Genomic DNA, 27,749 nt, shown 5'->3' with positions numbered 1-27,749 from the left:
CTAGACGTCAGAGCAAGAGCCGTCGTCTCCTGTTCCGCCTTCTGTCCCGTGTCCTGCCGCCTGTCCCGTCCTGTCCCCTGCCCCATCGCGCTGCCACGTCACCAGTCGCCCTGCTGCCTTCGTCTGTGCTGCTGTTTGCAGCTCAGCCTGCCTGTGTGTGTCGTCTTCTGCTGAGGCGTCCAGCTTCTGTAAAGCCCCACGCCCGTTGGCTGTCAGAGAGACAGCGTCTCGGCCAGAGTGCCCACTGATCTGTTCAAAAAAAAAAACGAGAGAGAGAGAGAGAGAAAAACAGGGTCAGTCCTTCTTCAAGATCAAATTGTCATACGATGGCTGGTTTGGATCTGGATTTCATAGACCAAACAGTGGCAGCACTTGGCCCGGATTCTGATGCCGAGGAACCTGAGGACATGGTTCCGTGCAACGAAGAGATGCCCCCTGGTCCCGACATTCAGCCTGCGGGTAAACGTACCAAGCATACTCCGGAAGAGATAGGTGTTCCTCAGGATCGTTCATATGCTCAGGTTGCTTCGGATCCTGTGGACTCCCAGGATGTTGACTGGGAGCATTTGCTGGAATTTGCCAACACGTTGCTTGGCGATTACGTTCAACACAATCAGGAAGCCTTTTCCGACTCAGCGCCTGACGATGTTCTAGACGCCACCGTCGACCCAAAAACTGTCCTACGCTCCTTTTCAGTATTTTATGATCGCGCTGTGATACTCTTCTTCACTGGTCGAATCCCCCTGCTTTCCCGTATTCGCCAGTGGCTGCACAGTCTGCTCCAAGGGGAATGTGTTGAAGAGATTTTTGTTGGCTCCCGGGGGTTTTTTGAGGTTCTGTTGAAATCAGAGACGCACCGTGCTGCTCTCCTGTCTAAACTGCCTTTATTTTTTGAACGCCGGTTGGTTCATGTGGTTCCATGGCGTCCAATGGCAGATTTTCAGCGTCTGCTGCAACGGGAATGCCCTGTATGGGTAGAAGTGGAAAATTGCCCGGCGGTTTATTGGCCACTGTTGAAGGATGCTATGGTCGCGGTGGGCACTGTTCTCGTCCCTCCCAGTCTCCGGACAGTGAATCGCAACCGCTTGTGTATGCTATGGGACACTGCAAGAAAAAGGCCTGCTTGGTTGCGCCTTAATTGCTCGGGCATGCATCCGTTACACTTTTGATTGAAATGGGGCAATTTCGCAGGGCATTGCTTTTCCTGTGGACAGTTGGGGCATTTCATGGTTGAATGCCCGGAACAGCAACATACCTCCGATGTTGGCCATGCTGCGCCGCCCACGGAAGATATGGTGTGTGATGCCCCGTCGCTGGATGCTATCCACCAGCCCCAAGTTCTGGCCAAAGGTAAACAACAGGTTTCTGGTCTGGATTCCCGTGCCACTGATTGGGTGGAAGTACGTGCAAAAAAAGGCAACAGGGTTGTTGCTGGCATGGAAAATACTGTGTCTACTCCCTCACAAGATTCCATGCGTACATATATGCGCAGGAAGGAAATGTTGTCTTCTGAGCGCGCTGCCCCTGCTATGGTTTCCTCTGCCCCACGTCATCAGCCCGCCAGAAACATGTATTCAGATCGTCCAAAGGGTCCCCCTGCTAAGCTGGCATTTGATACCAGAGGTAATGTCATTACCCCATGGGACCGTCGTTACCCCCGCTTCAACCCCAAGCCAGCAGATATGCCGTCTACTTCCAAATCTGGTCCTCAAAACTCTTTTGGTGTGTTGGCGGATTTCTTGGACGAGGGAGTCCTGGACATTCTTGCTGACAAGGTCAAATCAAGGCAAGGTGTGCCTCGTATCTGATTTGGTTTTAACTACACATGAAAATAGCCACGTGGAATGTGCGAGGAATTTGTTCTCGCCACAAGCAACATGCCATGTGGACGGTATTGCACGAAAATCAGTGGGATATCCTGTGCGCTGTTGAGCACAAGAGTCACGGTGAAGCCGGAAAAGTAGTGGATTGCAATGGCTTTCGATTGTTCTATGCAGGGACAAAGGCCATGCATTATTTGGGAGTGCTCATGATTGTACATGACAAATATCAGCCTATGCTTATTAAAAATGATGTTCATGGCCGCTTTTTGGTGATTGAAATTTTATTCGAAGGGGAAATCTTATGGTTAGTTGGCCTCTATGCTCCGAATGATTCGTTATCTCGTCAGGAGCTTTGGCAGACTTTGCAGACCTCCTTGTCACTTGGCAGACGAGGCTTCTTCATGGGGGATTTTAATATGTGTGTGGATTCTTCCCAGTCCACATCGGAGCATTCGGTGATGGACGCACTTGAAAGTCGTATGTGGCATGAGTTGGCTCTTTCTGTTCTTAAGCAAGATCTCTGGTCCTGGCTACACCCGTCTTCTACAGGGTTTACTTTCCATTCGGCTCAGTATGCAACAACATGGTCGCGACTAGATCGTATGTATATCATGCAGAATGATGACTTTCTTCCCGAGATGCTCGACATCAAAGTGTTGCAGCAAGATGCTTTGTCAGACCATTTCCCTCTGCAGCTTGAGCTGCTTGCACAACCCATTGCACCTTTCAAGCGATTTCTGGACCGACTCCCTTTGCGCTTCAACTCATCTTACCTGAAGCATGCACTCTTTCAGGGCTATATGCAGCAATTGATTGACAGATTTGTCTTGGACTTCTCTTCTCAGGGCACTGCGTCTTTTGAAAGATTGCTCTCTAATGTACAACAGGTTGCTCGACAGTATGGGATTTATCATGCCTCTCTTTGTCGGCAGCGTCGCAAGGCAGCAGAGGATCTACTGGCTTTGGTTCGTTCTCTGCTGGTCGACACTCCGGATGATGCATTTCTGCTTGCACTAGACATGCGGGTGGCTGATCTTATTAAAGCATTCCAGTTAAAATCATATCAGCAGGCCAAACTGCAACATCTGACGGAAACTTTGCAAGATAGTGCATGTCAGATCCATAAGTTCTTTCGAGCGCTCCATGCCTCTCCTGCTCGAGAAAATATGACCAGACTCGAGGATGCAGAAGGCCACCTTATCCTGGATCCGCAGACTATTGTGCATATGTGCAGGAATTATTTCCATGACCTTCTCGGTTTCACCTCTCCCCCTTCGGCCCAAATTACTCAGGCCCGTTCGGCTTTTTATGACCTGGTCCGCAATCAGCTTCCGCAGGACATGCAAACTACTATGGAGTCTGATATTTGTGAGGCAGAGGTTATGGACGTCTTGTTACACTTACCTAAGGATAAAAGCCCGGGTTGGGATGGTCTCACTAATGAGTTCTTTGAAGCTTTTGCTACCCAACTGGTGAAACCTTTGCAGGCTTTGTTCCAGCAGGTATGGGAAACGGGGATCATGCCTTCCTCATGGAAAGAAGGCCTCATTAAACTGCTTCCAAAAGCTCCTTCGCCATCTAAGTTGACACAGTGGCGCCCAATTTCTTTGATGGGTTCAATGTACAAAATCTTTTCCAAAGTAATGGCGAATCGGCTCCATAAGCATCTCCCGGCCATTGTGCACCCTCTACAGTATGGTTTTATTAAGGGCCGAAATATCCTACACAATGTATTGAATGCTCAACTGGCAATTGATTATGCCAGGCATTCCAATCAGGAGGTCGTACTGATTCAACTGGACCTGGAAAAGGCTTTTGACTATCTAGACTGGTCTTTCGTTGCTGAACTTATGTCTGCTATGGGCTTTGGTCCGCGGATGTCTAGTCTCATATACACTATTAGCGCTGCAGCGTCTTCGCGGGTCATGCTGAACGGAGGTGTTACTGAGCCATTTGTCCTCGCCCGCTCTGTCAGGCAAGGATGCCCTTTGTGTCAGAAGTGGAGCAGCGGTGAAAGCATAAACATGTGCTGAAATAAATTGCTGAAACACAAGACAAAAAGAGAAAAGAAAAGAACACGATACAGATGAGAACTCAGATGTATGTACGGGAAATGGAATCCATATATCTGAACACGAGACAGTCGCATACAACAGTGAGTCACTGGTTGCGTGGGCACTGGCACTGGCTCCTCTCTCCACAGAGTCTGCAGATGGTGAAGATAAAGTGACTGACTGAGGAGGAGCCACTGAGTATAAATAGGCTGAAAAAGTGGGGAGCAATAATGCTGGTCGGACAGCATTAAAGCTGGCCGACTGGTGTATAAAATGCCCCAATAGCATAAAATGCCACACCAGAAAAAAGCCTAAAATACCTAATAAAAATGCCCAGCCCAGATCAAGCTCAGACTCACACATGAGCTGACAAATACTCTGCTAACACCCTCTCTCAGATCATGGGTGATCTGATACAATACAATAGGATAATGAAAAGGGATCAGAAACTATACAACATAGAACCACCAAGTAGAACCATGGATACCCAAGCAGTGGGTGATCAAGCCACCACCAGGGTGCCTCGGAGAGAACGTGATGTCGATGTCAATCGTACCAAACACTTGAAAATAGAGAAGATCATAGCATGTCTCTGTGTCCATCACCAATGTCTCGCAGTAGCATACAAGACCAGCCTGTCAAAAATGCCTCTGAACATAGGTGACCATGGATTCCCCGCCTTTGGCCAGACCGCCAAAGTGTCCCCTCATGTGAGCTCTAGACGAAAGCCTCCCGCTCTCTGTCAGATAACCAGCTCAGCATGAACCTGGATGTCAATCCCAGCTCCAGGATTTGATTCCGCCAGACTGAAGTCGATCCCTGACGCCCCTCTCTAGAACGTGTGCACCTGTATAAAAATATAGATGAGGCGCGGCTGCCCCATCTGAACACCCGCTCACACTCCCTCTCTGGCACAAGAGAGTCGTGAGGGATGACCTCATCACCACCACTAGAAAGCAGCCGAGGAAGGGGCCACCAAGCCCTTCCCACGATCCGAAGAAGAGGATCCCTTCCGTGCCTTGGACTTCACCTTGGTCGGAGGATCGGAGTCGGAGTCTGATGAAGGAGAGGACTCATCGGTAGAGTCAGCATCCCGCTTCGTCTTCTGCTCCTTCTTCCTGGAAGCCGCTAACTTCTTGCAGTCCTTCCGCAAATGTCCCTTCTTGCCACAGTGGTAACACTGGGCCTTCGACTTCTTCTTCCCGTCACCCCTCTCTGAAGCTACATAAGCCTCACCTCCATAATGTGCCGGAAGCCGCCCTTGTAATCTCAAGGATGTCTCATGCAACTTATCATCAGGGGAAGTGCACGGAGGAGCCATATGGAGAGGAGAAGAAGAGAAGTAGAGAAGAGATGGAATTTAGAGAGGAAACACAGCCAAAACACAAGCACAGACTACAGAAAAAGAGAGTTCACATGCAATAGAACCCAAAATCTGATCAATAGAAGACAAAATCTGCTGCAGAAAGTCAAAAAATCAATCAAAAACTGCCAAAAACAGAGAAAACGGCCTGAAGGAACAGCCACCCAGCCATGAGAGATGCTGAATCAGCAAAACGCAGGCTGTAAACTGGAGAAAAACAGGTAGAAAACTGTCGCCAGCAGCTGCAGATGAAAAACGCAGGCAGCAGAGGGTGCGTAGGCAGCAGAGGGTGCGGAGGCAGCAGGCGATGGCAAAACTGCAAAAAACGCAAGCTGAAAACAGCCCCAAAACAGGTCACCTGGCTGCGACAGCAGTCGTCTGATCAGCAAGGGTACAAAACAGTCCTGAAATCAGCAAGAAAACACAGCAGAAACACAAATCCTGAAAACTGATACCATGTCAGAAGTGGAGCAGCGGTGAAAGCATAAACATGTGCTGAAATAAATTGCTGAAACACAAGACAAAAAGAGAAAAGAAAAGAACACGATACAGACGAGAACTCAGATGTATGTACGGGAAATGGAATCCATATATCTGAACACGAGACAGTCGCATACAACAGTGAGTCACTGGCTGCGTGGGCACTGGCACTGGCTCCTCTCTCCACAGAGTCTGCAGATGGTGAAGATAAAGTGACTGACTGAGGAGGAGCCACTGAGTATAAATAGGCTGAAAAAGTGGGGAGCAATAATGCTGGTCGGACAGCATTAAAGCTGGCCGACTGGTGTATAAAATGCCCCAATAGCATAAAATGCCACACCAGAAAAAAGCCTAAAATACCTAATAAAAATGCCCAGCCCAGATCAAGCTCAGACTCACACATGAGCTGACAAATACTCTGCTAACACCCTCTCTCAGATCATGGGTGATCTGATACAATACAATAGGATAATGAAAAGGGATCAGAAACTATACAACATAGAACCACCAAGTAGAACCATGGATACCCAAGCAGTGGGTGATCAAGCCACCACCAGGGTGCCTCGGAGAGAACGTGATGTCGATGTCAATCGTACCAAACACTTGAAAATAGAGAAGATCATAGCATGTCTCTGTGTCCATCACCAATGTCTCGCAGTAGCATACAAGACCAGCCTGTCAAAAATGCCTCTGAACATAGGTGACCATGGATTCCCCGCCTTTGGCCAGACCGCCAAAGTGTCCCCTCATGTGAGCTCTAGACGAAAGCCTCCCGCTCTCTGTCAGATAACCAGCTCAGCATGAACCTGGATGTCAATCCCAGCTCCAGGATTTGATTCCGCCAGACTGAAGTCGATCCCTGACGCCCCTCTCTAGAACGTGTGCACCTGTATAAAAATATAGATGAGGCGCGGCTGCCCCATCTGAACACCCGCTCACACTCCCTCTCTGGCACAAGAGAGTCGTGAGGGATGACCTCATCACCACCACTAGAAAGCAGCCGAGGAAGGGGCCACCAAGCCCTTCCCACGATCCGAAGAAGAGGATCCCTTCCGTGCCTTGGACTTCACCTTGGTCGGAGGATCGGAGTCGGAGTCTGATGAAGGAGAGGACTCATCGGTAGAGTCAGCATCCCGCTTCGTCTTCTGCTCCTTCTTCCTGGAAGCCGCTAACTTCTTGCAGTCCTTCCGCAAATGTCCCTTCTTGCCACAGTGGTAACACTGGGCCTTCGACTTCTTCTTCCCGTCACCCCTCTCTGAAGCTACATAAGCCTCACCTCCATAATGTGCCGGAAGCCGCCCTTGTAATCTCAAGGATGTCTCATGCAACTTATCATCAGGGGAAGTGCACGGAGGAGCCATATGGAGAGGAGAAGAAGAGAAGTAGAGAAGAGATGGAATTTAGAGAGGAAACACAGCCAAAACACAAGCACAGACTACAGAAAAAGAGAGTTCACATGCAATAGAACCCAAAATCTGATCAATAGAAGACAAAATCTGCTGCAGAAAGTCAAAAAATCAATCAAAAACTGCCAAAAACAGAGAAAACGGCCTGAAGGAACAGCCACCCAGCCATGAGAGATGCTGAATCAGCAAAACGCAGGCTGTAAACTGGAGAAAAACAGGTAGAAAACTGTCGCCAGCAGCTGCAGATGAAAAACGCAGGCAGCAGAGGGTGCGGAGGCAGCAGGCGATGGCAAAACTGCAAAAAACGCAGGCTGAAAACAGCCCCAAAACAGGTCACCTGGCTGCGACAGCAGTCGTCTGATCAGCAAGGGTACAAAACAGTCCTGAAATCAGCAAGAAAACACAGCAGAAACACAAATCCTGAAAACTGATACCATGTCAGAAGTGGAGCAGCGGTGAAAGCATAAACATGTGCTGAAATAAATTGCTGAAACACAAGACAAAAAGAGAAAAGAAAAGAACACGATACAGACGAGAACTCAGATGTATGTACGGGAAATGGAATCCATATATCTGAACACGAGACAGTCGCATACAACAGTGAGTCACTGGCTGCGTGGGCACTGGCACTGGCTCCTCTCTCCACAGAGTCTGCAGATGGTGAAGATAAAGTGACTGACTGAGGAGGAGCCACTGAGTATAAATAGGCTGAAAAAGTGGGGAGCAATAATGCTGGTCGGACAGCATTAAAGCTGGCCGACTGGTGTATAAAATGCCCCAATAGCATAAAATGCCACACCAGAAAAAAGCCTAAAATACCTAATAAAAATGCCCAGCCCAGATCAAGCTCAGACTCACACATGAGCTGACAAATACTCTGCTAACACCCTCTCTCAGATCATGGGTGATCTGATACAATACAATAGGATAATGAAAAGGGATCAGAAACTATACAACATAGAACCACCAAGTAGAACCATGGATACCCAAGCAGTGGGTGATCAAGCCACCACCAGGGTGCCTCGGAGAGAACGTGATGTCGATGTCAATCGTACCAAACACTTGAAAATAGAGAAGATCATAGCATGTCTCTGTGTCCATCACCAATGTCTCGCAGTAGCATACAAGACCAGCCTGTCAAAAATGCCTCTGAACATAGGTGACCATGGATTCCCCGCCTTTGGCCAGACCGCCAAAGTGTCCCCTCATGTGAGCTCTAGACGAAAGCCTCCCGCTCTCTGTCAGATAACCAGCTCAGCATGAACCTGGATGTCAATCCCAGCTCCAGGATTTGATTCCGCCAGACTGAAGTCGATCCCTGACGCCCCTCTCTAGAACGTGTGCACCTGTATAAAAATATAGATGAGGCGCGGCTGCCCCATCTGAACACCCGCTCACACTCCCTCTCTGGCACAAGAGAGTCGTGAGGGATGACCTCATCACCACCACTAGAAAGCAGCCGAGGAAGGGGCCACCAAGCCCTTCCCACGATCCGAAGAAGAGGATCCCTTCCGTGCCTTGGACTTCACCTTGGTCGGAGGATCGGAGTCGGAGTCTGATGAAGGAGAGGACTCATCGGTAGAGTCAGCATCCCGCTTCGTCTTCTGCTCCTTCTTCCTGGAAGCCGCTAACTTCTTGCAGTCCTTCCGCAAATGTCCCTTCTTGCCACAGTGGTAACACTGGGCCTTCGACTTCTTCTTCCCGTCACCCCTCTCTGAAGCTACATAAGCCTCACCTCCATAATGTGCCGGAAGCCGCCCTTGTAATCTCAAGGATGTCTCATGCAACTTATCATCAGGGGAAGTGCACGGAGGAGCCATATGGAGAGGAGAAGAAGAGAAGTAGAGAAGAGATGGAATTTAGAGAGGAAACACAGCCAAAACACAAGCACAGACTACAGAAAAAGAGAGTTCACATGCAATAGAACCCAAAATCTGATCAATGGAAGACAAAATCTGCTGCAGAAAGTCAAAAAATCAGTCAAAAACTGCCAAAAACAGAGAAAACGGCCTGAAGGAACAGCCACCCAGCCATGAGAGATGCTGAATCAGCAAAACGCAGGCTGTAAACTGGAGAAAAACAGGTAGAAAACTGTCGCCAGCAGTTGCAGATGAAAAACGCAGGCAGCAGAGGGTGCGTAGGCAGTAGAGGGTGCGGAGGCAGCAGGCGATGGCAAAACTGCAAAAAACGCAGGCTGAAAACAGCCCCAAAACAGGTCACCTGGCTGCGACAGCAGTCGTCTGATCAGCAAGGGTACAAAACAGTCCTGAAATCAGCAAGAAAACACAGCAGAAACACAAATCCTGAAAACTGATACCATGTCAGAAGTGGAGCAGCGGTGAAAGCATAAACATGTGCTGAAATAAATTGCTGAAACACAAGACAAAAAGAGAAAAGAAAAGAACACGATACAGACGAGAACTCAGATGTATGTACGGGAAATGGAATCCATATATCTGAACACGAGACAGTCGCATACAACAGTGAGTCACTGGCTGCGTGGGCACTGGCACTGGCTCCTCTCTCCACAGAGTCTGCAGATGGTGAAGATAAAGTGACTGACTGAGGAGGAGCCACTGAGTATAAATAGGTTGAAAAAGTGGGGAGCAATAATGCTGGTCGGACAGCATTAAAGCTGGCCGACTGGTGTATAAAATGCCCCAATAGCATAAAATGCCACACCAGAAAAAAGCCTAAAATACCTAATAAAAATGCCCAGCCCAGATCAAGCTCAGACTCACACATGAGCTGACAAATACTCTGCTAACACCCTCTCTCAGATCATGGGTGATCTGATACAATACAATAGGATAATGAAAAGGGATCAGAAACTATACAACATAGAACCACCAAGTAGAACCATGGATACCCAAGCAGTGGGTGATCAAGCCACCACCAGGGTGCCTCGGAGAGAACGTGATGTCGATGTCAATCGTACCAAACACTTGAAAATAGAGAAGATCATAGCATGTCTCTGTGTCCATCACCAATGTCTCGCAGTAGCATACAAGACCAGCCTGTCAAAAATGCCTCTGAACATAGGTGACCATGGATTCCCCGCCTTTGGCCAGACCGCCAAAGTGTCCCCTCATGTGAGCTCTAGACGAAAGCCTCCCGCTCTCTGTCAGATAACCAGCTCAGCATGAACCTGGATGTCAATCCCAGCTCCAGGATTTGATTCCGCCAGACTGAAGTCGATCCCTGACGCCCCTCTCTAGAACGTGTGCACCTGTATAAAAATATAGATGAGGCGCGGCTGCCCCATCTGAACACCCGCTTACACTCCCTCTCTGGCACAAGAGAGTCGTGAGGGATGACCTCATCACCACCACTAGAAAGCAGCCGAGGAAGGGGCCACCAAGCCCTTCCCACGATCCGAAGAAGAGGATCCCTTCCGTGCCTTGGACTTCACCTTGGTCGGAGGATCGGAGTCGGAGTCTGATGAAGGAGAGGACTCATCGGTAGAGTCAGCATCCCGCTTCGTCTTCTGCTCCTTCTTCCTGGAAGCCGCTAACTTCTTGCAGTCCTTCCGCAAATGTCCCTTCTTGCCACAGTGGTAACACTGGGCCTTCGACTTCTTCTTCCCGTCACCCCTGTCTGAAGCTACATAAGCCTCACCTCCATAATGTGCCGGAAGCCGCCCTTGTAATCTCAAGGATGTCTCATGCAACTTATCATCAGGGGAAGTGCACGGAGGAGCCATATGGAGAGGAGAAGAAGAGAAGTAGAGAAGAGATGGAATTTAGAGAGGAAACACAGCCAAAACACAAGCACAGACTACAGAAAAAGAGAGTTCACATGCAATAGAACCCAAAATCTGATCAATAGAAGACAAAATCTGCTGCAGAAAGTCAAAAAATCAATCAAAAACTGCCAAAAACAGAGAAAACGGCCTGAAGGAACAGCCACCCAGCCATGAGAGATGCTGAATCAGCAAAACGCAGGCTGTAAACTGGAGAAAAACAGGTAGAAAACTGTCGCCAGCAGCTGCAGATGAAAAACGCAGGCAGCAGAGGGTGCGTAGGCAGCAGAGGGTGCGGAGGCAGCAGGCGATGGCAAAACTGCAAAAAACGCAGGCTGAAAACAGCCCCAAAACAGGTCACCTGGCTGCGACAGCAGTCGTCTGATCAGCAAGGGTACAAAACAGTCCTGAAATCAGCAAGAAAACACAGCAGAAACACAAATCCTGAAAACTGATACCATGTCAGAAGTGGAGCAGCGGTGAAAGCATAAACATGTGCTGAAATAAATTGCTGAAACACAAGACAAAAAGAGAAAAGAAAAGAACACGATACAGATGAGAACTCAGATGTATGTACGGGAAATGGAATCCATATATCTGAACACGAGACAGTCGCATACAACAGTGAGTCACTGGCTGCGTGGGCACTGGCACTGGCTCCTCTCTCCACAGAGTCTGCAGATGGTGAAGATAAAGTGACTGACTGAGGAGGAGCCACTGAGTATAAATAGGCTGAAAAAGTGGGGAGCAATAATGCTGGTCGGACAGCATTAAAGCTGGCCGACTGGTGTATAAAATGCCCCAATAGCATAAAATGCCACACCAGAAAAAAGCCTAAAATACCTAATAAAAATGCCCAGCCCAGATCAAGCTCAGACTCACACATGAGGTGACAAATACTCTGCTAACACTTTGAGCCCTCTATTTTTTGCCCTTGCCACACATCCAGTTCTTTCGATGTTATCTCATATGGCAGTCTCTTCTCAGTTGGCAGGACTGTCACTTCCTACAGGACAGCACTTCATTGGCCAATCCCTGGCGGATGATACTTTTATGATTTTGCGTGCGGACAGGGATAACCTTCGAAGAGCATTGGATGTTTGGGGCCTCTTTGGTCAGGCGTCCGGCCTTCGCATCAACGCCCTCAAATCAGCCATTCTCAGCTGCACGGAGTCGGATTTGCAGTCCTTGGACTGGCAGGGTCTGGTTGTTCCTCGTGGCTCCATTGTCAGGCACCTTGGGTACCCTTTGGGTGTTGATGTTCCCCCAAAGCAACTGCTGCAGTGGATTTCTCAGAAAATGGTGGCTAAGTTTATGTATTGGAAATCTCAAGCCTGGCCTTTCCATGTTCGTCTCAAAGTGGCCCAGACTATTATGTTGCCAATGCTCACATATTTCTTACCATTGTTGCCCTGGACTACTACGACTCTCAATGCTCTTACTCAGTCCATTCGTTTCATGCTATGGAAGAAAGACTCATTGCATGCAGGTATTTCCTGGATCTCTTGGTCGCATGCGTGCACTCCTAAACGCATGGGTGGCGGAGCTATTTTAGATGCCCAAACTCACATGCAGGCACTCCGTTGGTCGCTTTTCCGTGCCATGTGCTCGGATCATCATCCATGGGTCGATATAGCCCGTTATTTCCTTGAGGGCCAGGGGCTTCAACATGGCAATACCCAGATCCGGAGTTCTTGGTGGCATGTTCTTAATGCTGATTCGCGGTTTTCCAGCTCTTCTTCGTTGCTGCTCACTCATTTGGTGTGTTCCTGGAAACACGTCCTCCAGAAGGCCCAGTGGCATCCAGCGGAGGATCGCTTAGCTGCTAACTCTTTTCAATTGGAGTTGCTGGCAGTTTCCCGTTTACTTGCATGGGAAGGTAAACAGGATCTCAGACCACAATTCAACCGGATGGCCCGTTTGGGTTTGTCTTCCGTTGCGGATGCCACCCTTGCCAGTCGTAATGTGCTTATATCTTTTCGTACAGCCAGGCGGCTTTTCAGGATCCCTCGTGGTTATAGGCCTTTATGGGAACAGCTTTTGAGGGTGCTCCAGAGCAGACAACCCTTTCCTGCCCTTGCTTCGGATCATCCCTGGCAGGATTGGGACCTACAAGGCCGGCTGACCTTAAGCAAAGCCTCTGCTAACCAAGTGTATCATATTCTGATTAAAGATCATCAATGGCTCGTCACCAAAGTGAATGCTTTATGGGGATTACGTAAATACCGGTCATGGTGGAGGGAAACTGTGATGGCGGGCTGGTTGAACAAGACACCCTTCAAATGTAAAGTTTTTCTTTGGAGAATGATGGTTGGTGGTCTTCCGCTTGCTTCGGCTCTCTCCAAGCGACGAATCTCCAATGGCCACTGTTTCTTTTGCACCACTACTGTGGAATCCGCCGGCCACCGATTTATTTCTTGCCCCATCGCAAAGAAAGTCTGGTTATTTATGTCGGCTGTCTGGCAAGGAGTGGTTGGTTCCACCCTGCGCCCCTTTGATTGGGTTTTCGGGCAGCCCAAATACCCCGCTCCTGCACAGCCACATATGAAGCTCGTGTATCATTTTCTTCGATATTGGGGCTGCTGGCATAACTGGACCGTCCGGAATGCTTTTCTTTTTGACTCCGCCTATAATATTCAGCGGCATATTGCCAGGCCTAAGGGCCTCTTGTATTGGCAGTTGGATCTTCTCCGGCATTCTGATTTGCTCTCTAGGGAGGACTTACGTCCCTGGCATAGGGCAATTTCCTCTGCATCTTTGCCATGACGTTGTAACTTGTAGCACTTAGAATCTCTTCACATGATGACTTAGAAAGGTTTTTACGAAAAAAAAGAGAGAGAGAGGTTTTTTCCTTGACACTCCACTCCTTCCTGGTGTTATTGAGCTTAGGGTTTGTCGAAATTGTGATTTGTTCAAAGAACCTACAATTATCAAGAACAAAGATTGATCATTCACAGAGTTACAACTTATGATGCAAATATTGCCCTGGTATGTTGCATTATTCCTATTTTGGTTGGTTATTTTGAATTTGTCCAAGAGTAGCTCATCAAATGGTCTACTTTGAAGCCTTTCCCTCATCATCTCAGTTGTGGCTATGAAACACTGCCATGACCAAAAAGGAGAAAGCTATCTACCTATCACAAATAGACTTAGTAGATCAACTTGGTTCATTGAATAGTATGAGCAACTGTATGCATCATGTCCACTCATTCCCTCCTTTTCTTTGGTTGGATTTTTCTGTTTTGTTGTGTCATTTTATACTTGTTGGACAATGCGGATTTGGCACTGGGACTTTGCAATTTGGAGCTTGATGTACACAAACCCAATGTCATGATAAGTCTCGATTGCAAGGCCATAATTTTTTTCTTATTAGCGATCAAAGGTAATCTGAGCAGACTTCTTGGTTCTTTTGTAAATACTATTATTCCATCATAAAAAGCTAATAGGAGCATCTGTTTTTAGGGACTCCTTGCACACTAAGAGGAGATATGAACTCATACAAGATTGCATGATACTCATTTTCAGAGTTTTGACAATTTGTGAACTTAGACTACAATGCAAAGGTGATGTTAATGAGGAAGTAGCTAATGACTTACCTCTTACTGTTTCAGAGAGCTTGTTCAGTAAAGTGGCCATAGCCTAAGGCCCAAAAGTTTCAAAATTTTTCTTGTCTGTGGACAATTCACTTAGTCCTAGACACACTCTCATTGCCTTTCCAAATTAAAAGGGTCTTTTGAGGGATTGCTCAAGGATCCTGAAGGACTTGCATATCCAGGCAAAGCATTCTTGTATGCATGCAATAAATGTGGATACTGTGACCCTCTTGGTGTGCTGCTGCTGTGGATTTGCATGCTATTTTGCCTTCTAGTTGCCCTCACCACATGCAAGCTATAAATGTTGTTTTTGGGGCTATTTTCTCTTTCTGTATTGTGCAATCCCTTATTTTGACAGCATTGTACTCTAGCCTCCAGTCAGAGATGGAGTGAACAGGGGTATCACATATGATATTAAAGGCAAAGGTCGACTTAGGACACAGGATTCTCCCTTCCTAATTCTTAGATAGGGCCATATACTCAATCATGGTTGCATCCTCCACTCCTTATCCACATTCACCCAGATGTCATCATTGCATGATGTCATAGAGCTCTCTTCTTCGTTCTCGTACTTGTCTGCTTGAAGCTTGCAAGCAGCAGGAGATTGGGAATGGTGCTCATGATTGGACCTGTGACAAGTGATGGAGAGCTTATGCAGGGTTGTCACATTTGATGGCATCCAATTAGTACCATCCGATACTTGTATGATACTAATCGGACTAATAAATCTTGAACCTATGTATGATGAAATATTTTAAAAATATATAATTTAAAGTCTATACTTAATGTTTGGACTTAAAACATACATTTAGAGACTTTACTTAAAACTGAATGCAAAAGAGAGTTGAAATAAAACTCAACTTTCAAGGCTCAAGAGTATAGTATGAAATGGTAAATCAGTGTCTTTATTATGAGCCAAGTGGCAATCTTATACAAAAAAGGTATACAAAAACGGATCTATCACTCTTGGCATTGGAGCTAGAAGCATCTTTGCCGGCACTTGAGGAATCATCACCCTCAACAAAATCACCTTCAGTAAGTATATTGCTCTCCTCATCATACTCAAGCTCTTTAAGCTCTACATAGGAGGTAATGATAGGTGTATCCTCATGTGCCGCTCTATGAGTGCCTCTCAAGCTACTCCCATGCCTTGTGTAGCATCTAAGGGCCCTACGATCACCATGAGTAGCCAGTGTTGGTGTTGAAGTAGAAGCTCCACCATTAGTGGTGCGAGGGTGAACAATGGCACGCCAGTGTGCATGAGTGTGAGAGTCCCACCGGTTTATCTCCTTGAGTTCCAAATAAAGATACTTGAATATTTACTCGCCATCCAAGTCCCTTTCACGAGTCTGTGAAGAAATGCTCTAAACACAAAAAGCACAAAACCAATCGTACGATACAGAGTAGACTGATAAATTCAAAACACAGTTATGGTTAACGTTAGGGTAACTCAGAGATAGTAAACACAATGAATAATAAAGTGAATGAATAATGAATATACAGTTCTTATGCAACAAACACACTATGCAGTGAATATTGAATCTCGAACTCTTGTATCTCTGGGATCAAGGCAAAGGTTATGAGTTGTAGAGTGTGTCTCGTATTCCAAACAGATCCCAAATTGCAGCAAAGGCAGTCTTCGAGTGTTAAACACTAGCAAATGCAGCCAAGGAAGGCTGGATTTGATGTAGACAACAGTGTAGGAGAAAGAAAGACTAAAAATGTAGGTATCTGAGGAGAGAAAATCTGAATGACAGCTATTAGGTGCAAATGCAGCAAATAGAGGTGAAAGAATGTTAGGGCGGTAGCTAGAAACTAAAAACAGAGCATTTAGAGGAGATAGAAGATTAGGTGATACTTCCAAGATGATGGTGACAACATCAGATGCTGACGTCAGCATAAAACGCAGCAGCAAATTGTAGGCTACAACTGCAAATAGGTGATGAAGACTGGAATCAGACGCTAGATGGTAGGAGATGGCTAGGGGAAGCTCGTACCATGATGTTCTCCGTGAACTGAGTGTGGGCAGCAGAGTTACATATCTTGAAACTTGCAAAAACGAGATTAAGAAAGAATAGTGGGCTGCATGCCTCTTTATAGAAAGTTTGGGGCACCTAAATTAGGGTTTTGCATGTGGGACATATAACTCTCTAGGATCATGTTTCTTTTTAAAATAAGAGGTTTTTTTCATTAATTAAGCGTGCTTTGGGACTATTTAAGTCAAGCTAATGCATTTTTAGCACAACACTCCCTCTCCATGGTTTCAAATAAGTTTTTGTCCCATTGAGTCACTTTGTCTTGACGTACGGGAAAATAATGATGGATAGCCCTGCTACCTTCATAAAACAAGCAAAATAATCCCACACACTACTAGGATAAGTGCATAAGGGTTCCTAAGTGTGTGTGTGCCAATCATATGAAGAATATATGGAAAGAAAGGCAAAGTGGGAAAGCAAGCAAGACAAGCAAATCCAGCATGCAAGCATAGAAAAAGTAGTGCCTTCGGAGATTGCCATGTGCAATGCCATGATTATGGTGGATCTAGAGTCGACCACTCAAAGGGTGACTGAAAAGGGATGAATGTGCATAAATGCATATTTACATGAATGAATGTTGATGCATAGGGTAATACAAAGGAAGATGCAAATTTTCATGCTTATGTAGAATGCGATACAACAGTGCTACTTGGACAGTTCCCTCGGAAGCGAATTGTTTACTTCATAGTTACCTGGAATAGGGTACGGAAATGTGAACGGGACCCCCTGGAACGGGGGAAACGTCCAATGTTAGGGAATGGGAACAGGAACAAAAGGGAATGACACATGTCTTAAGTGCCCCAAATATGCCCTGTATGACCTAAATTTTCCCAAAGAATGTCCCTCTAATTGCCCCAATATCCCTCAATGCTCCAAATTGAACCAAATGTCCCAAAATTGACTCGATTATCCCCATAGCTTCAAATTGCCTTGAATTGTCCCAATTATCCCAATTTCCCTTGAAATTAGACAATATAAATGGATGATTACCTTGGGATTGAGGATAGGCTGAAATTTGATTGTGATTTGCAAGAGTTGATAATGCATCAAATTTGAACTTTGCATGAACTTTTGATTGCCTTGTGGGTTGTCTTGATACTTTGAATCTTCAACCCGAGAGAGAGAGAGAGAGAGAGAGAGAGAGAGAGAGAGAGAGAGAGAGAGAGAGAGAGAGATTAGTGTGTGCACATTAGGCAATGGTGATGGGTGAACATGTGGTACAAGGAGTGTGACACAAGCAAAAAAAAAAACTAGAAAAAACGTTAATTTTTGGTCAATGGGCCTGGAACGGCCGTTCCAAACAGGGAACGACACAGGGAACGGCAGGGAATGGTAGGGAATGGCCTTGGGAATGGCAGGGAACGTTCCTTGACCGTTTTACCTTCTTGGAGGGTTTGGAACGCGTCAGGTATGTTTCTATGGTTTACTTGCCAAAGCGCTCTATAATCGAGTCATCCTGACAGTGTGGATGAAGTTGCAAATATCCATAATACATAATATATAATAAATAAATGTTTGAAAGTGAAAAAATTGTAAATATCATTACTATCACTATCAAGAGAAGGAAACTGCCCCCTCTCAAACTGGAAGGAGAAGTAAGAGGGAAGCACCCTCTCCTTATCAATCTGAAGAAGTAGAGGAGAGTGTATCCAAGTCAATCCGTGGTAGGAGATATTGTAGAACTGGCCGGTTGCCTTGGTTAAAATATCTGCAAAATTGTCGCTTGACGGCATAAACTCTAGACAAATGGTGCCTAGCTTAACCTGCTCTTTGGTGAAGTGGCAGTGAACTGCCATGTGCCATGTCCGAGGGGTGATGATAGGATTGCTCGCAAAGGCAATGACACTTTGGTTGTCGCAGTAGACAATTATAGGTAACTCGCAAGGAAACCATATTGCAGCCAGCAAGTTCCTCAGATAGATGGCCTTTGTAGTACCATCGAAGAGAGCCTGATACTCTGCCTTGTCCATGGAAGCTACCACCATCTCCTACTAAGGCTAGCCTAAGAGATGGGTGCCATGCCCAAGATATAGAGGTAGCCTCCATGGAAACACCGGGTGTTAGGATCCCGCCTAATCAGAATTAGTATACCCCTGCAAGCATAAACCATGACCATAAGTTAGTCTGTAATTATAGGTACATCTTAAATATCTTAACACACAAAGACAAGCAATCCAATGGGACATTCGAGGTGCATTAAAATATTGACTAAGCAAACTAAGTGAAAATGCAAAATCTGGCCTAGTATGAATCAACCAAAGTAATTTTCCTACAACAAAATGATAGATATGAGAAATAACAGGCCGAGAGTCAAAGAATGCCTTGTACAGAGTCTTTTTAGGGACTGTTGCAATCGGGTATCGGTGGAGGATGTACACTGAAGTGTTAACAGCCTCGACCCAAAGTGCTTAGGGAGCTCCGTTGCGAACATCATAGAGCATGCCATATTCATGATTGTTCAATTCCTATGCTCTACGACTTAATTCTGTGCAGGGGAGTTGGTAGAGGTGAGTTGGTGTGCTATGTTTTGCTCTTGTAGAAACTCAAAGAACTTGTGGGAGGTAAACTCGTCACCAGAATCACTCCTCATAGTATCCACACAATGACCAGTCTAGTTATGAGCTAGCAACACCCAAGCATTGAAATAAGTGAAAGCATCGGACTTGTGCTTGAGACACCCATATGTATCTAGAGAAATCATTCACAATAAAAAGGAGTACAGTGTGCCATTAAGGCGGTAGTGGATGTGGGACCACAAAGATCTACATGAATGAGCTTAAGGGGTTTCACAGCACGAGTGATAGAGTACTAAGGAAAGGGTGTACGATGTTGTTTACCTGGCTGATATGCTTTACAAACATCTTGAGATAGTTGTAGGCGTGGAAGGCCCTCAACTATCCCCTAACGCGACAACTCATAAAGAGAGTCATAGCCAAGATGGCCTAAGCAAAAATGCCAAAGACGCTTAGAGTCCATGGGCTCTCATGTGGTGGCCAAAGTCCAAAAACAATGGAATTCCAAATCATCAGCAGTCGGCTCGGTAAAAAAGTGTGTCATGTGATAAAGGCCATTAGGCTGTGCCTTGCCGTGAGCAATCACTAAACCAGTTTGAGAGTTTAGGACCTCGACTGTGGTCACTGTGAAGAAAATTGCTCGCCTCCACTGGCAAAGCTACTGAATGGACAACAAGTTCACCTCAAGATGGAAGACATGATAGATATCATCGAGTGAAGCAAGATCTGGATCCAAGTCATGTAAAGAAAATACCCTAACATAGAAGCATAAAAAGAAACCATACGACAAAGCACAGAGTGATAAAAGAACACAATTAGGGTAACTCAAAGACAATGAACACAGTTAATAAATGAAATGATACGACTACTAATAATATGATGCTCTTGCAGCAAACACACTATGCAGTGAATGAATACTGAACCTCGAACTCCTGTATCTCAAGGATCAAGGCAAGGGTAATGAGCAGGAGAGTGTGTCCTACTCCAAGTGGATCCCGAATTGCAGCAAGGCAGCCTCCGGATGTCGAACACCAGCAAACGCAGCAGTGAGAAGCTGGATCTGATGCACACAATAGTGAGGAGAGAGAAAGACTAAAAACGCAAGCAGGACAGCCTGCAGGAGAGAGAAAAATTGCAGTAGTTGCAGCAGGAGAGAGAAAACTGTCAGGGCGGCAGCTGGGGCCTGCAAATGCAGCAGTTTGCTGATGTGGCAGGCTGTAAACAGCAGTGCAGATGATCAACAGTTAGTCGCCAGGCAGAAACAATAGCAATCAGCGTGTGGAGGGCTGGAAACAGGCACCAAACTGTAGGGAACAATGATGGACAGCAAGGGCTGAGATGTCCTCCGCGAACGGGGTGTGGGAAGCAAGTTGATAACACCTGAAACCTGCAAAAACGAGATTGGGGGAAGAGTGGAGGGGTGGCTGCCAATTGATAAAAAATTAGGGTTCTAGATCCTCTCCCACTTAACTCTCTTGATCCGCTTCCCGTTTTAGGATTTTGGCAAAAGTAAGCCTAAAATAAGCATGTTTTGGGGCTGTTTAAATAGCTAAGAGCAATTCTTAGCACAACACCCCCTCTCAGGCCCAAAATAGGGCGAGAAAAGTAGGCCAGCCTAAATTTTGATTTACCCCAAGGCATCCCACCCCAAAGCAGCTAGGGTATCGGACAAAGGGTGCACGTTGGCTGCCTAGTGGCCTACCAAGACTATAGAGGCGATGGCTATCTTACCAAGGGAGCCCAAATGGTCACCCCAGAGAGGCCAGGGCATTGGACCAAGGGTGCTCGATTGCTGCCCAAGGGCCTACTAAGTCCTACAAAGACGGATGGAATCAATGGGTTTTTTTTTTTTTTTTGGAATGTTTTGAAAATACATAAGTAATATAGGGGCATCGGCCGATTAAGTGAGAGATAGACAAAGATAAAGAGAGTTTTAAACCCAAGTCAAGCACAAAACTAGCAGACCAATCCCTCGCACTGACTAGAATAAGTGCCTAAGGATGAGAACAAGTGTGTGTATGTGCCAATCATGTGGTGACTACGTGGAAAGGCAAAAAAGAGGATGGTGGGCTTAGCAAGACAAGCAAAACAAGCAAGTAAGCAAGGATAGGGAAACTGCCGTTAGGAGAACTGCCATGTGTTATACTACGAATATGGTGGATCCAAGAGTCGACCACTCCAAAAGACTGAAAAGGGATAAATTTGCACAGATGCATGTTTACATGAACAGAATGCCAATGCATGGGGTAATGCAAAGGGAGATGCAAGATGTCATGCTCATGCAATATGCTATGCAACGGTGTCACTGGGACAGTGCCCTCGCAGGGGAATTGTTCACTTGTCCAAGTGTCCTTTTACAATTAGGTCATCCTGACAGTACGGATAAAGTTACAAATGCCCATAATACAATACAAAAGAATAAGTGAATATAATGTCTAAAAACTGTAAGCATCATCACTGTCACGATCAAGAGTAGTAGCGGCCCCTCTCAAACTGGAAGGAAAAGCAAGAGGGAAGCACCCTCTCGCCGTCAAACTGAAGAAGTAGGGGAGGGTGTATCCTGGGTAGCAGGTACTGAAGAACCGGCCGGTTGACCACTTTGGTCAAGATATCTGCAAAATTATCTGATGAAGACACAAACTCTAGGCGAATAGTGCCTAGCTCAACCTGCTCTCTGGAAAAATGGAAGTGGACTCCCACATGCCATGTCCGTGGTGTGATGATCGGATTGCTTGCAAGGGCAATGGCACTCTGGTTGTCGCAGTAGACAAGTGTGGGAGAGTCACATGGAAAATGAAGCGCCACCAGTAAACTCCTCAGATAGATGGCCTCGGTGGTATCATTGAAGAGAGCCCGGTACTCAAGCCTCAGCCGTGGAAGCCGCCACCGTCTCTTGCTTACGGCTGGACCAAGAAATGGGAGCCGTGCCCAAGATAAAGAGGTAGCCGCCATGGGAACTCCCGGTGTCAGGATCTCCTGCCCAATCAGAATTAGTGTACCCCTGCAAACATAACTAGAACCATATGTCAAGCCATAAGAAAAAGTACACTGCAAATAACGCAACACACGAAGACATGCAACCCAGTGTGATATCCTAGGTGCTGTGAAATACTGATTGAGTATGCTAACTAAGTAAGCTAAATCTAGCCTAGTGTGAATTAACCAAAGAAGTTTTCCTACAACCGAACGATAGGTGTGTGCATCGAAGGGCTGTCCTAGGATATCCTTCGACAAGTGGACAGTAGGATCAAGAGGCGTGGCCACTGGCCGTGTCTGATCCGAAGTGGTAAGCTTACCTATCTTGTCATCAGGTGCATGTGTGTATGCACGGCGCCCGAAGACTCTAAAATGGAAAATAAGAGACCGAGAGCCAAAAAATACCTCATACGGGGTCTTTTGAGGAAGAGCCGCAGTCGGGCACCGGTTGAGGATGTATATCAAAGTGTTAATAGCCTCGACCCAAAGGCACTCAGGAAGCTCTGCTGCGAACAACATAGAGCGTGCCATTTCTATGACTGTGCGGTTCCTACGCTCTATGACTTCATTTTGAGAGGGGGAGTTGGTAGAGGTGAGCTGGCGAGAAATGCCATGCTTTTGTAGAAACTCGGAAAACCATTGGGAGATAAACTCACCACCGCTATCACTCCTCATGCACGTGACACGACGACCAGTCTGGTTATGAACCAGCAGCACCCAAGCAGAAAAATATGTGAAAGAATTTGACTTACGCTTGAGAAAGTACACCCACATGTATCGAGAATGAACATCCACTATAAAAAAGAAGTATATTCCGCCATTCAAAGCGGCAGTGGATGTCGGCCCGCAAAGATCAACGTGAATCAATCTAAGAGGCTCCTCAGCTCTCTGTGTCGACTGTTGAGGAAATGGGGTACGGTGCTACTTCTCGAGCTGACAGGCTTTACAGACATCTCGAGCTAGCTTCAAGCGTGGAAGGCCCTCAACTAGCTCACGGCATGACAACTCATAAAGTGAGTCATAACCAAGATGCCCTAAGCGAAAATGCCAAAGACGCTCATTGTGCGTAGGCTCTCGAGATGTGGCTAAGGCTTGGAAGCTATGGAACACGGAGTCCTCAGCAGTCGGCTTGGTGAGAAAATGAGTCATGTGGTATAGGCCATTAGGCTGTGCCTCACTGCGAGCAATCACTAAACCAGTCTGAGAATCAAGAACCTTGATTGTGGTCGCTATAAAGAAGACTGCTCGCCCCAACCGGTAAAGATGCTGAACAGATAACAAGTTCACCCCAAGCTGAGGGACATGATATACATTGTCTAGTGAAGCCAGATCCGGACCCTTTTGTCAGTGGCAAAATTTAGGCAACCTCGAGACTGAATCTTGACCGAGGAGTTGTTTCCTACACGGACCCGCGCTCGGCTGCAGGGGCTCGGGTACGGAAAATGTCCTCTATAGGAGTCATGTGATGTGTAGCTCCACTGTCCACAATCCAAATTGGAGCTGAAGTGCTCGGCTGTGATGACTGGGCCTCTGCAGTAACCGTGTCAGGAGGCAACTCACAGATGTGAATGAGACTCGCATCGAATGTCTCTACGGAGACAATGTGGGCCTCTGCAGACCAGTCAGACAAGCCAGACAAGCCGTCTGGAGTTGAGAACGTTGTTGATTGAGATGGTTGTGTGGTGGTAGTGTGAGTCTGACCTTTAAACTGCCCCTTGCCATCACTCTGTTTCCTTTGCTAGGGGTTGCTCCACTAAGGGGCGGGGGTTTGAGACTTAGGTTTTGGTGCTATGCTTTGTGTCTTTGATCGACAGTCGTCCTCAAAATGGCTAGCCTTTTGACAATGTTGACAATACCTATTCTTTTTAGGTACATTCTGCCACCTTGGTTTAAGTTGTGACTGGGAGTTTCCTTGAGAATCCCTAGATTGATTTAGCTTTTGAGTTTGATTTTGATTTTGAGTGGAGGTTTGGTTTGGTTTGCCCTTCCCTTGTTGCTCTTTCTGAGAATGAGCAAGAAGAGCCCCCTCTGAAGAGGAACTCATATGAAACTGATCGAACAACCGTGCGTAACGCAACATTTGACACTCAAATTCATAGAATGTAGGCATGGTAGGCTTACTATTTACTCTCTCGATCCGCTCCCCGTTTTAGGAGTTTGGCTAAAATAAGCCTAAACTAAGTATGTTTTGGGGCTGTTTAAGTAGCTAAGAGCAATTCTTAGCACAACAAGTCAATGGGAAAATAATGCGATCTTGGGCCTGAATCTTGACCGAGGAGTTATTTCCTACGTAGATACACTCGACTGCAAGGGCTTGGGAAATGAAAATGTCCGCTCTAGGAGTCATGTGATGGATAGGTCCATTGTCTACAAGCCAAATAAGTATTGATGTGCTCGGTTGTGATGAGTGGGTCTTTGCAAGCACCTCATCAGGAGGCAACTCGCAGATGTGAACCAAACTCGCATCCGATGTCTCTAAAGAGATGATGTGGGCCTTTGCAGACCATTCAGACAAAGTCTCTAGAGTTGAGTAGTTCGCCGATTGTGATGACCGACCAGTGGCAGTGTGGGCCTGGCCTCGCCACTGCCCTTGCTGAGGGTTTGCTACCACCCTACTTTCCTTGTTGGGGGTTACCCAACTGGGTGCAGGGGTTTGATCTTGGATTTTGGCTATGTGCCTCTTGCCTTAGATCGGACCATGATCTCCTCTGCGAACGGGGTGTGAGCAGTAGAGATACGGCTCCTGAAACCTAAAAAGTTGAGATTAAGGGAGAGTGGTGGGCTACATGCCTATTTATAGAAAGTTTGGGGCACCCAAATTAGGGTTTTGCATGTGGGATACTAACTCTCTGGGATCGCATTTCCTTTTTAAATAAGAGGTTTTCTTCATTAATTAAGTGTATTTTGGGGTTGTTTAAGTCAAGCTAATGCATTTTTTAGCTCAATAGAGTCACACTTGGTATATGACACTGTACCATCCTGGCATGGATAGATAGCGGCAATGGCTTTTACCATCCACTTCCATCGATCCACTTTAAGGATGTGGAAAGAGAGATTGCATTCAATTATGGTGTGTGCAATCTCTATTTCAGCTTGCCTTTGCCTCTCTTTGAGAAGAGAGAGAAGATCGAATACTTGGCTTGTTGATTGGGCAAGTGTGTCTTGCCTCTTTGGCATAGGTGCCCCACTTAAATGGCTTCTTCTTGATGGGATAGAGGAGGCCTCTCCGAGGCCCCATGATCGGGAGACACCATCTCCTCGCTTCATCTTGAAATGCCTTTGTGTCACTTCAATGGCGAGTATTTTTGACAACATTCTTGGTGGACATTGTTAGGAATGGCGGGGCATGGTGTGGCATCCCCTCCCAATTTCCATATGTGAATGAGGAGGCAGATGAGGTTTGGATCTTGGGGCAATACTTGCATTGCCAAATGCACCTATTGGATTTCTCCTTCACTCGCTCGAAGTAGGCACAATGCAAGAGAAAAAGGCCTCATGAAGAGGAGGTGCTATTGATGATTGGGTGTATGGGAAGAGAGAGAGAGAGAGAGAGAGAGAGAGAGAGAGAGAGAGAGGATGGAGACTCAAGAAGATGGATTTGGAGATCCAAGAAGGGGGAGGGTGGAGTGATTGAGGAGTAGAAAGGGTAGAGAGGTTGAGGAAGGAGAGATAGCTTGAGGGAGTAGAGAATGCTGGAAGGATGAAGGAGATGGGGGAGAGGGAGAGATTTTATAGAGAGGGAGAGTGTTTTAGGGTTTAGAGTTGGTGAGAAAGGAGAAAGGGAAAGGAGAGAATGAGAGAGAGAGAATGAGTGTATATACTATGGGAGAGTGTTTTAGGGTTTAGAGTTGGTGAGAAAGGAGAAAGGGAAAGGAGAGAATGAGAGAGAGAGAATGAGTGTATGTACTATGGGCAATAGGTATGGGCCATGGCCCATCATGATTCATCCATGCCTCATGGCCATTGAATCTTGATGATTGAGAGAAAGAAAGAAAGATATATTAACGTCTACATAAGGCCAATGTGGTCTATGAGACAAAATCCAGAGTACATCCATGTCTAATGTCATCTCATCAGTAAGGTAAAGATAACATTACAAATAAGTGGGTGGCCTATGAAACAATACTGAAAATAACTATACGATGGGACTATACTAGGGTTGAACCATGTGTAGTGTTGTTTCATCAATAGAAAAGAAAAGGAAAGGAAAGGAGAACTAGATCTGATAGAGCCATGTACAAAAGTGTGGTGGAGACTGGGCTGTAGCTGATCTCAAGATTTGCACATGATCTCAACTATGATGCGGTCCCTAGCTGCTTCACTGATATGCCTGGTGGCGAGTCTTCAGTGTCTTGTGATAATGGCTCTAATCCGACTGTGGTGTGGCCTCCTCGGACGTGGTCCTGGTAGACGGGGTCGTCGTGCTCGATGAAGGGAAATGGCTCTATCCAATGTGACTCCACGGTGTGGCCTGTAAGGTGTCTGGTGGGGTGGCTCTGTCTCTGCTAGGCTGGTAGTGTCAGTAGGGTTGGCTCTATTGCTCTGTGTGTGTTCTTCTAGATGAGCTGGCCTTCTGTCTCACAGTAGTGTAGTTCAGCGCCTCTCGAGCTCTAGGAGGAAAAGACCTAGGCATCTCTGGTCCTCGTACTCCATGACGCAATGAAGAGGCCCAAATCCATCACGGAAGAGGCAGTGTTACCGTCCTCATATGTCATAGTATACTGTGCATCTGCATATGTAGTGCTCCTCCGGCTCAGGCTCTCGACCACAAAGCTGGCAAGTCCTATCCTTTGCTAGGGTATTTGTCCATTTGCCTGTCTCCATTTGAAGCCTATGTGAGGAGGTGCGAATTTGTCCGATAGCAACCTGTACACTATGGGAGAGATGGGTGTCCATATATGCTGGCCGAATAGTAAAACCACCATCAGAGAGTCACAAGAAATGACTCCTGTAGTACTCCATCCTCGATCCTAGAGGGAGTGGTGGATGGATCCATGTCCTTGCTGTCTCAATCCTCAAGATATTAGCTTTGATCACCTGGTTTAGCTCTGATCGGTTGAGAGAAAGTGTAGGGCAGTCAATGCTATAATCCAAAGGTGGAAGATGGTCAATATCCAAACCATGTAGGCTCATCCACATAGCCATCTGTGAAAACCAACAGTTTTTCTCGCCTCCTGCTAGTTGTCTAGATGAGGTTAGTGCCAATCTAGAGTATCTATGGCGTGGAAGTTCCCATAGTCTGTGCCAAAAGGTCACTGCCCTGAAGAGTGCCTCCGTAACTATAGGTGTTGCCCCTAGCTCTGCTCTGACAATGGGATGTGGGGTGGAGGGCTTACTCCTAATCATGCGTGCTATCATCATGACCAATGGCCTTTCCATGCTATCCCAACCATCATAATAATCCCTCTCTACTCCAATCTGATCAATGAGTGGGCTAAGACGCCTATGGTACAAGTTGCAACCCCATACCTCTGTTGCATATAGTAATGTAGGTGTGACTAGGGTGTCAAACAACCAGAGTTTGGTGCGGGGCTCCTGGAACTGTATGTGAGCACATTGACTCTTGAGTGCCCCTAGTGCTGCGTATCCACGTGCTAGATGTGCCTCTGATGCCCCTCTCAACGAAAAACGTGGGCAAGAGAAGGTGACTCCCAAATAGACATATTCCCTCACATGCTCCAATATGTCTCCCCCAAATGTGAACTGGTACATAGATCTAGTCACCCATGCTGCTGAAGTATTGAAAACCATGGTTTTGGTCTT

The 27,749-nt window shown here is 46.5% G+C and overlaps 1 protein-coding gene across 1 annotated transcript; it reads right to left on the bottom strand.

Moving 5' to 3' along the window:
- Positions 1-27,749, bottom strand: LOC148025583 (uncharacterized). The gene is made up of 3 exons (XM_087691994.1): positions 27,439-27,749; positions 27,146-27,390; positions 1-209 (listed from the first exon to the last, which is right to left on the bottom strand). The coding sequence occupies exons 1-3, from the start codon at positions 27,735-27,737 to the stop codon at positions 1-3; spliced, it is 753 nt and encodes a 250-aa protein (XP_087548120.1). The 5' UTR covers positions 27,738-27,749.

The sequence above is a fragment of the Lygodium microphyllum genome, chromosome 14 (genome assembly GCF_053477565.2).
Source record: "Lygodium microphyllum isolate KBCC chromosome 14, Lygodium_microphyllum_v1.1.10, whole genome shotgun sequence".
NCBI lineage: Eukaryota > Viridiplantae > Streptophyta > Polypodiopsida > Schizaeales > Lygodiaceae > Lygodium > Lygodium microphyllum.
Note: the sequence above shows the minus strand (reverse complement) of the source record. Positions and strands in the feature narration are given on the sequence as shown.

What these genes read in the sequence shown, in the direction of transcription:
- LOC148025583 (XM_087691994.1), bottom strand. Translation starts at nt 27,737, where the DNA reads ATGGTTTTCAATACTTCAGCAGCATGGGTGACTAGATCTATGTACCAG. An exon ending in GAGGTATGGGGTTGCAACTT is followed by an intron (nt 27,391 to 27,438) that starts GTACCATAGGCG and finishes TGGAGTAGAGAG; the next exon opens with GGATTATTATGATGGTTGGG. An exon ending in AGCAGGAGGCGAGAAAAACT is followed by an intron (nt 210 to 27,145) that starts GTTGGTTTTCAC and finishes TCTCTCTGACAG; the next exon opens with CCAACGGGCGTGGGGCTTTA.